Below are 10,735 nucleotides of genomic sequence, written 5' to 3' on the forward strand. Positions count from 1 at the left end.
AAAACGCAAAAGGAACTTTGTGCCTAATGCCATTACACGTATTTTATAGCCAAAGTCATGACTTTTAGGTGATAACTAAAATAAAAGAACAAAGGATCACTGCCAATTTTAAGACTTTAGTGAAGTTTTTTGAAGTCCTCGTTGCTTAAACAATAACTAGCGATGCGACTGTGCCGGTGTTCGAATTCCGCAGGCAGGGACCAATTTTTCAATTTCTTAAGATAATTAGATTTTTGCATTAAATTAAATTCTTATAGTAATAAAACCTTTAATAAAATCCGTCTAGGGCTAATGGGTCTAGACGCTGTTAGCTGCCTAGAGTCTAGGTTATTGATTCTCAACCTGTTATTACGCGGAATAATTTTAACGATTTCAAAATTTTACGGTACACAAAGAAAAAGTTAAGTTGAATAGGTGTTAACTTATCTTTAATACATTGCGTAATAGATTTGGATGTAAAATTTGGCGGCATACCTACTAGGAATTTGGAAGCACACAAAAATACTACGGCATAGTGGTTGAGAGCCACTGCTCTAGAAAAAAACAACGTCCATACAACGGTGAAGAATCCGCGCTCTTATCTGTGTGCTTAGTGCGAGTTTTTAAAAGTTCTCGATAGCGTAAAAGCTAGCCCAATTTTGTATGTAGTTGGAACAGCTCCCCTAGCGGCAAACGTAGGCAAACGATCCCATTCCGTACAAATATGAGCTAACTTTTACGCTATCGAGAACGTTAAAAAACTCGCACTAAGCACACTGAAGTCAAGTTATATCGAGCGTGGCTAGTACTTCGATGGGTGACCGCCTGTGAACACCACATTATCTTTGTTTTTTTTGTAACTATGTAATCCTACAACAATTAGTTTTAAATTATGTCTTCGATCAGCAATAAGTAGCTATACAATTATCGATGTCTTTATTTTTACAAATCTGTTAAATGGGTTTGAGGGAGGGAGATTTAATAATAGCGCATATTATTATGCACTCAAAGTACGCAAACTCATTAATGGAAATTGGAATCGGAAAATAATACAACAATATTATAATTATCAACGTATGTACAGTAAGAACGAATTAATAAGATGTATCTCTAACGTGTGTTGATTGAGTAAGTGATACATTTAAATAATAATTTATGTAGATAAGGCTTAAGTTAAATTCTTATTCATAGCGTATGACTTCTTTGTGTTTCTTTGTAATTACCGAGAAACATCTATGTAGTTTATTTAACTACATTCCTAACCTAAAGTTTTGATAAACACAACGCGCTACACGCAATTATCTTGGTTGTGATAAAAATTAAAAAAGTTCGAATATCAATGTGTTCTGTAATTAAATTTAAATAAATTATCGGTACAATTTCGCTACAAATACAAAAGCATATAGTTGAAGAAGTGGAAAAAAAAGGAAATGCTTGAATACATTGGTTGATTTCATTTTCAGTTTGTCTAAAAACAGCTAAGCAGCTTTTTTTTTGCCTACCTAAGCTGAGAGCCTTGAGAGGCTATATCAGCGTAACCTTAACTAGTAGGTGAGCTCACGGGGCTCAAACCTGATGACGTTGCTAACACGAACCCTAGCAAGAGTCGTGCTTCGCAGAATCTACCACCGGATCGGAAACGCGACCCACTGAGAAGATCCGGCGAGAATCTCAGTGGGCAGCTAAGCAGTGTGGTTACACTCTCTAATATAGTCACTCTCCGAAACGTTGAATAATGTTTAGTTATTTTCTGCCAACTATCTAGCCTAAATATCTAGCCTAAATCCACCAAAGCTGGCGGTTCTTTTTGAATTATTCATTGAACGAAGCCGCGGTGTAGGTAATTCTATTTTAATTTTGAATCGAAATGGTTTTTTGAATTTATTGTTTCTGAACTTATATTTTCTGAATACATATTTGGAATAATTTGGATTATGGAAACCATACATTTCACTGTGTTTTGACTAGGCTAATTCTCGGTAAGGAAGTTTATATGCGTGAACTAAAGTCTAATAGCAACAATTAGTGTTGTATTTCTTAAGCGATTTCCAAGATAAGGATTTTTTTAATTTTTTTTAATTTTTTTTTATTAGGTTCACACAACTGGATTAAATCTGCACACATAAACATTGAACTTATTTACATAAAATAATACATTATAGAATTCACCCTTTTGGGTGTGAACACATCTTGCTTAAGAGCGTTTGTGCTTAAGATAAAAATATCGTTAACTAATATTAAATTAAGACAAAGAAAACAAAAACAAAAAATTGTGAAGTATATTTTTGTTCGTAGTAAGTAATCTTAGTGTTTTTTATTATTGTAATTGGCAAAATTGTTTCGGTTCTCTCCGTCTGTATTTTATTGCACTGTTTATTGATTAAATTGTATTTTCAGAAATAAATAATAATAGAAAGGTCACGAATACAATCGAAGTTTTGTTGTTTGTGTACATTTCGGTTGGTCATTCGGATGCTGCTATCTCAAAAGCAAACCAAACACAGCTTCACAACAACCCCAGTCACGTACGCAAGTTTACGATAACATCCATCATATTGTTGTCTCATTATGCCTCTAAATGTGATAACACGTTAGGTCGAAGGCCATAACTTGGAACACACAGATAAATACTATTCAATGCATCGACAATACTGAACGAGGCTATTTAAGCGCTGGCGATCTCAATAGCTCTCAGTCGGCAGTTGAGTTTACGCAAACAACGTTAGGCATCACTCGCAGTCATGGAGAATGAAACTCACAGCCTTGAATCTATAATAAACAACAACTTGACCGGGCGCGACTTGGAAGAGTTCAACAGAATTCATTTTGGGCGGCGGAATAACCTTGAAATCAAACTGAAAGAATCCTCGATCGCTGCAGCTAAGGAGGCTGACTTCGACGTCGCCGCATACGCTTTCCCGGCCAAGGACGAGCAGACCCGACCCCCGAGAATTGTGAAGGTAGGAATAGTTCAGCATTCCATCGCGGTGCCCACCGATCGTCCAGTCAACGAGCAAAAGAAAGCAATTTTCAATAAAGTCAAGAAAATCATCGATGTTGCCGGCCAAGAGGGTGTTAACATCATCTGTTTCCAAGAGTTGTGGAACATGCCCTTCGCGTTCTGCACAAGGGAGAAGCAGCCGTGGTGCGAGTTTGCCGAATCAGCTGAAGACGGGCCGACCACGACCTTCCTTCGGGAACTCGCCATCAAGTACGCAATGGTGATCGTGTCCTCGATATTAGAAAGGGACGAGAAGCATTCGGACATACTTTGGAACACTGCGGTTGTAATTAGTGACACCGGAAACGTGATCGGGAAACATCGCAAGAACCACATTCCGAGAGTCGGCGATTTTAACGAATCCAACTACTACATGGAAGGTAACACCGGCCATCCTGTATTTGCGACCAGATACGGCAAGATCGCGGTGAACATCTGCTTCGGACGGCACCACGTCTTGAACTGGATGATGTTCGGACAGAACGGAGCGGAGATCGTCTTCAATCCGTCAGCGACGATCGCCGGAGAAGGCGGCAGCGAGTACATGTGGAACGTTGAAGCTAGGAACGCAGCTATCACGAACTGCTACTTCACAGCGGCCATCAACCGAGTCGGCTACGAGGAGTTCCCGAACGAGTTCACTTCGGCTGACGGGAAACCGGCACACAAAGACTTGGGCCTGTTCTACGGATCGAGCTACTTCTGCGGCCCTGACGGCGTTAGGTGCCCCGGTCTGTCCCGCACCAGAGACGGCTTGTTGATCGCGGCCGTAGACTTGAACCTGAACAGACAGATCAAAGACAGACGCTGTTATTACATGACCCAACGCCTGGACATGTACGTGAACAGTCTCAGCAAAGTACTCGAGCTGGATTACAAGCCGCAGGTCGTACACGAAAATGAAAAGCAATTTTAAGCGATCCCGTTCCAACATTGACCACCGAAATCTATGTATTTTGCGACGAATCTCTATGTATTCTTAAATAAACTGCCTTTCTGCTTTTTATTCTGTTAATTTTCCTATGTATCTTATAGTACACAGATGTAGGCCATGTCTCGCTATGACTATCGTTAAATTAAAGACATGCAAAAACATTTTTTTTTATGTTTGAAAGATTACTGGTGGTTCGGAGACCTATCCAGTTTCACCAGGAGGTGGGCGAGCAAAGGCTCAGCCAGGAGGGGTGGGATTTGCTAACAGCTGTCTGAGCGCCTCTGAAGGAGACCTAACACCTCAAGAGCAACTGCTTCGCGAATGAATCTACTACCGGATCGGAATCGCAACCTGCTGAGAAGATCCGGCAGGAAACTCAGCAGGCTAATGCATGGGTTAGGTTGCACGTCGACCTCTTTGTCGAGTTCGACGAGTACGGTTATCGGGGTCCCTAAGCCTGCTTCTAGTGTTAGAGCTGAAGAGTTCTACTGCAAAGTTTATTGGATCGGATGGATTCCTAAGGACGTGTCGACGGTGACTGGCTCTTGCATGATCAGGAGTCGGGGAGTAGTTAGCGGTGGCAACGATAAGGCGATTATCATGACAAAGAAATATTAAGCTACTCGATCGTCACGTATCATAATATGCTCATGGAATTCTGAAAATCGTTCCCGAACTGACAAAAATAACTGTACTTAATAGGATGTTGAAGAGTAGATAACGAACAAATATTTACATTTTATTTTATTTTATTTTTATTGCTTAGATGCGTGGACGAGCTCACAGTCCACCGCTCACAGCCCTCCTGATCTTAAGTGGTCACTAGAGCCCAAAGACATCTACAACGTAAATGCGCCACCCACCTTGCGATATAAGTTCTAAGGTCTCAAGTATAGTTACAACGGCTGCCCCACCCTTCAAACCGAAACGCATTACTGCTTCACGGCAGAAATAGGCAGGGTAGTGGTACCTATCTGTGCGGACTCACAAGAGGTCTTACCACCAATAATTACGCAAATTACAATTATATAAATCAATCGTGAACATTTGTTAAGTACGTAAATATTTCATTAGAAAGACAGGTACTCGCCTATGGGATTCGAACACTAGTGCATCGCAAGATACGAATGCACTGGACGTCTCATCCTTTAGACCACGACGTCCTAAGTACTAAGTACGTATTTCATCAGAGAAATACGTAGGTACATCGGCATCGCTAGATACGAACGCACCGGGCGTCCTATTCTTTATGCCATGACGAATTCTACACTAAGCTACATTACAAACGCCGATACTTACTAAAAGAAATTCAATAATTTTCAACACAATTTCTTTATGTTTGAATCAGACTTGAAATATGTGATTGAAATCTTAACGGCTGTTCAAACTAAGAAACGGCCCGACTGGTTCGCAGCAGAAGTAGGCAGGATAGTGATACCTCGGTGGGAGCACCCGCGGCGAAACCTCGTCGCGGTGCTGGGACAGGACCTCTTTTTGCGGGCTGTCGTCGCCCGTATGGTAAAGAACCGGAGTTCGTGGGAGGCCATGGCCGGGTTCTGCGACTTGGTCATGGCGCTTCATGAGGCTGAGGAGCGCGAAAGGGAATGGAATCTCTTTTCGGCTCCTCAGCGCAGAAGGCGGGGTAGACAGCGTGTGCGAGAGGCCGCCGCTCAGCCCTCGAAGGGACTATCGAGTGCCAGGTGCGGAGCCGCCCGGCACTCGACTGTTGGTCCGATGTTGAAGCGGTACAAGGTGGCTCCTGTGCGCCGCTCACGGTGTGTCTCCCGAGATGACGTCCTTCGGGCGCGCATTGTGCGGTACCGTGGGTTTCGTGGAGTCGGAGTGGTGGGGCTTGATGGGGTTTAGCGGTAGTCGGTTTTGCGGGGTAGCTCTTGCGTGGCTGACGCCGCGCAGTGCCTCGCGCGCCTTTTTCAAGGCGTAGTCTCCTGTGAGAAATTGGGGGAGGTGAAGGACTTCGGCCCTTCTCTTCTCAGCTTCTTCCTCTCAGGAGGCGCCGGAGTCCGACATAACCCAGTCCGTTACCCCCCTCGACCGCGTATAAGTAAACGGATTCACCAGCGTTAAAAAAAAAAACGATAGTGATACCTACCCGTGTGAGCTCACATTTCACCCTACCATTAGCCAAGGTCCCTCTTATGAAGTCTTATGAAACATCAACTGGTACAACAATAATAGTATAAGTAATGAAATCAAATGTAATAAAATTTTATTGATAAACCAAAATATGCCACCCACAGTTGTTGACATTCATCGAGAGACAGATCGAGAACAAATCTAAATAATGTTAATTACCCGTGGAGGCGAATTAATTTAATCTAAACTTGGACGGAAAATTGTTAAATGCTGTTTACTTTACAGATAAACAAGTAATTATCTGTAGTGATTGAGACGACATAAGTGATTGTTTTAGAAAAATATGTTTTTGGTTATTAGTTTGACCTTTACTTATTAGTCTAGACATTTAGTTCAATAAAATTGAAATATAAAAATTTTTACCACTTCAAGATGATCTATTAACTTGGAAATTTTGCCACTAGGACCTCAAAATAATCCTTTTATGACTTTGCCAAATTTTTTGCGAGGGATAAACAGAATATAAAAATATTTTTAGTTAGTTTTAGTCTATTAATATATAGCATGTTTTTATAATACAGTTTAAATGTATGTGTACACTAAACACATTTTGCTGGTTCGATACTTACTCCACGATTTTGTTCCTTCATCGTGGAAAACGTTCGTGGACAAGATCTCCTTAGAACAATTTGTATTTGCTTACGGGATATCAATAGACAAATTCCTTACACCTGATAAATCTGGCGTCTTATACGTGGCTTCCGACGATTTCATCTTGTTTATTTGTGCCGCCAAGAAATTTATAACACTTTCCGGTTCGAAGGGTTCGAAGAAGTAATAGGACTGCATTTGAATATGATATGTGTAAATAAAAACCTTTTTTTATGTAAAACCTTCGAAACCGTTTCTTTAAAAAAATTATCTATATATTAATACGTGAAGCAAAAACTTTGTATCCCTTTTTACGAAAATTGCGCGGAGAAGTATGAAATTTTCCGCACTTATAGAGAATATAGAGAAGAAGTGCACAATGCTAATATTTTTTTAAGATAATGCATAAAACAGTGATTCTCGACCTTTTGTTGCGGCACATATTTAACGATTTCAAAATTTGGCGGCACACAAAGAAAAAGATAAAAATTATTTACTTACAACACACTGCATAAATAGTTTATGACAAAAAAAAATAATATACGAAATAAACTAATATATACTACAATAATAACTAAACGTTTATTAAGGGATTAATTACAAGCTAATAATAAAAATATTTTTAATGAGAAGTTTGAGCTTGATGTTTTTTGATAATTTAATTTATATTTGGTCGTAAAAATGACAATGCTACTCTCATATCGTCTTCTACATTTAACAATCTTGATCTTTTTTTAGTTTTAATGTTGGTTAATTCTGAAAATCCGAATTCACACAAATAAGATGTGGAAAATTGTAATGTATGTTTAAAGCTTTTTTGGCTATCATTCCTATCCTATCCTATCATCCTAACGTTATCATTATCACTATTATCATCATTAAACTTTCTTCTTTTTAACCATTTGTCCATTTTCAGAAGGATCTGATAAAATAAAAATAATATTGTCGAAACATTTAAAAAAAATGGTTCAAATATTACCTTTGAATTTATAATAATCTAAATTATGCACTCACTTGTAATTTATGAATATGGAAAATGAAACCTTTCTGAAATTGTGAAACTTTCACTCAAATACAATTTTCCGTAGATAAAACTTAAATTTTATGCTAAGAAATACAGACACAGTGTGCGTGTGCAGCAAGTCAGCACATAAGCTCGGGATTCCCCGTGAGATGTGTACACAGCGCACGTGTTCAATCACAGTAGCATTTAATAGAGTGCGATAAAAACAAAAAAAAACTTATTTGGAAAACCGTGTAAAAGCAAAAACGTGTAAAACAAGTACCGTGTAAATCGGGGGATAGGTGTACTGCAAAGTTTTTTTAAATTTTTTATTGCTTAGATGTGTGGACGAGCTCACAGCCCACCTGGTGTTAAGTGGTTACTGGAGCCCATAGACATCTACAACGTAAATGCGCCACACACCTTGAGATATAGTTCTAAGGTCTCAGTATAGTCACAACGGCTGCCCCACCCTTCAAACCGAAACGCATTACTGCTTCACGGCAGAAATAGGCGGGGCGGTGGTACCTACCCGTGCGGACTCGCAAGAGGTCCTACCACCAGTAATTACGCAAATTATAATTTTGCGGGTTTGTCTTTTATTACACGATGTTATCGTGGAAGTCAATCGTGAACATTTGTTGAGTACGTATTTCATTAGAAAAATTGGTACCCGCCAGCGGGATTCGAACACCGGTGCATCGCTCGATACGAATGCATCGGACGTCTTATCCTTTAGGCCACAACGAACTCAACTAGTTAACTTCCCTGGTGGCTCCTGATAACGATATCGAGGAAGCAGTTTCCTGTCCGTCTTAAAAAACAACATCTTCAACTTTTATGGGAAAATAATGGTCTATATAATAATATTCTTATGCTAGTACTGGTAACGCCATCTGTCGTTCAAGAGCAAGAACGGATATCGAAACAACTTGAAACGTCTCTCAAATGTTCCAGTTGTATTGTATTTCTATTGACCCCGAGAATGTTCTCGACATATGCGAGTCTAAAACGTTCTCGTACGTGTGCTTAAACTTTAGTTTACTAATAACTCCACGATGCCAGATGTATCAAAATTACCAATTTTTATGAAGATAATATATAAAACAGTTATAAGTAGGAGATTCCATTACACACACAAACACATCCATGCTGACTTCATACAAAGCTTATATTTCGGTGTCGGCCGCATCGCTTCCCGAATACTATTCGGTGAGGCGGTGTAGCTCATATAAGAACATTTACGCTACCTAGTAAAGTCGACGGCTTTATTATTGCCTTAGGGCAAGGTTAGAACAATAATAAAGCCGTCGACTAGGTAGGCAAGGCCTAGGTAGGCAAGGTAGGCAGCAGTCGACGGCTTTTGTTCCGATTGTAGCTGCGGTTGGTACTAGCGGTTGGTACTAGCGGCTGGAGCTAGCGGCTAGTGCTGGTGCTAGCGGCTAGTGCTGGTTGCTGGTGCTATCGGCTGGTGCGAGCGGCTGGTACGAGCGGCTGGTGCTAGCGGCTGGTGCTAGCAGCTGGTGCTAGCGGCTGGTGCAAGGAGCTGGTGCAAGCGGCTGGAGCTAGTTTCTGGTGCGAGTGGCTGGTGCTAGTTGCTGGTACGAGCGGCTAGTGTTAGCGGCTGGTGCTAGTTGCTGGTGCTAGTTGCTGGTGCTAGTTGCTGGTGCTAGTTGCTGGTGCTAGTTGCTGGTGCTAGTTGCTGGTGCTAGTTGCTGGTGCTAGCAGCTGGTGCAAGGGGCTGGTGCAAGGGGTTGGTGCAAGCGGCTGGAGCTAGTTTCTGGTGCTAGTTGCTGGTGCTACCGGCTGGTGCTAGTTTCTGGTGCGAGCGGCTGGTACGAGCGGCTGGTACGAGCGGCTGGTACGAGCGGCTGGTACGAGCGGCTGGTACGAGTGGCTGGTACGAGCGGCTGGTGCTTGCGGCTGGTGCTAGCGGCTGCTGCTAGCAGCTGGTACTAGCGGCTGGTACGAGCGGCTAGTGCTAGTGGCTGGTGCTAGCAGCTGGTGCTAGCGGCTGGTGCTAGCGGCTAGTGCTAGCGGCTGGTGCTAGCGGCTGGTGCTAGCGGCTGGTGCTAGCGGCTAGTGCTAGCGGCTGGTGCTAGCGGCTAGTGCTAGCGGCTGGTGCTAGCGGCTGGTGCTAGCGGCTGGTACGAGCGGCTGGTGCTAGCGGCTGGTGCTAGCGGCTGGTACGAGCGGCTGGTGCTAGCGGCTGGTGCTAGCGGCTGGTACGAGCGGCTGGTGCTAGCGGCTGGTGCTAGCGGCTGGTGCGAGTGGCTGGTGCTAGCGGCTGGTACTAGCGGCTGGTACGAGCGGCTAGTGCTAGCGGCTGGTGCTAGTTGCTGGTGCTAGCGGCTGGTGCTAGCGGCTGGTACGAGCGGCTGGTGCTAGCGGCTGGTGCTAGCGGCTGGTGCTAGCGGCTGGTGCGAGTGGCTGGTGCTAGCGGCTGGTGCTAGCGGCTGGTGCAAGCGGCTGGAGCTAGTTTCTGGTGCGAGTGGCTGGTGCTAGTTGCTGGTACGAGCGGCTAGTGTTAGCGGCTGGTGCTAGTTGCTGGTGCTAGTTGCTGGTGCTAGTTGCTGGTGCTAGCAGCTGGTGCAAGGGGCTGGTGCAAGCGGCTGGAGCTAGTTTCTGGTGCTAGTTGCTGGTGCTAGTTTCTGGTGCTAGCGGCTGGTGCTAGCGGCTGGTGCTAGCGGCTGGTACGAGCGGCTGGTGCTAGCGGCTGGTGCTAGCGGCTGGTGCTAGCGGCTGGTGCGAGCGGCTGGTGCTAGCGGCTGGTGCTAGCGGCTGGTGCTAGCGGCTGGTGCTAGCGGCTGGTGCAAGCGGCTGGAGCTAGTTTCTGGTGCTAGTTGCTGGTGCTAGTTTCTGGTGCGAGCGGCTGGTACGAGCGGCTGGTACGAGCGGCTGGTGCTAGCGGCTGCTACGAGCGGCTGGTGCTAGCGGCTGGTGCTAGCGGCTGGTGCTAGCAGCTGGTGCTAGCGGCTGGTACGAGCGGCTGGTGCTAGTTGCTGGTGCTAGCGGCTGGTGCTAGCGGCTGGTGCTAGCGGCTGGTGCTAGCGGCTGGTGCTAGCGGCTGGTG

At 43.8% G+C, this 10,735-nt stretch overlaps 1 protein-coding gene across 3 annotated transcripts; it reads left to right on the forward strand.

The window, feature by feature from the left end:
• The first annotated feature begins 880 nt into the window (after positions 1-880).
• Positions 881-3,986, forward strand: LOC100329149 (aliphatic nitrilase). Of its 3 annotated transcripts, none has more exons than XM_062674552.1 (2): positions 881-1,107; positions 2,377-3,986. In XM_062674552.1, exon 2 carries the CDS (start codon positions 2,721-2,723, stop codon positions 3,894-3,896), a length of 1,176 nt encoding a protein of 391 aa, XP_062530536.1. In that variant the 5' UTR covers positions 881-1,107; positions 2,377-2,720; the 3' UTR covers positions 3,897-3,986.
• The last annotated feature ends 6,749 nt before the right edge of the window (positions 3,987-10,735 follow it).

This window comes from Bombyx mori, chromosome 21 (genome assembly GCF_030269925.1).
Source record: "Bombyx mori chromosome 21, ASM3026992v2".
In the NCBI taxonomy this organism is placed as follows: domain Eukaryota; kingdom Metazoa; phylum Arthropoda; class Insecta; order Lepidoptera; family Bombycidae; genus Bombyx; species Bombyx mori.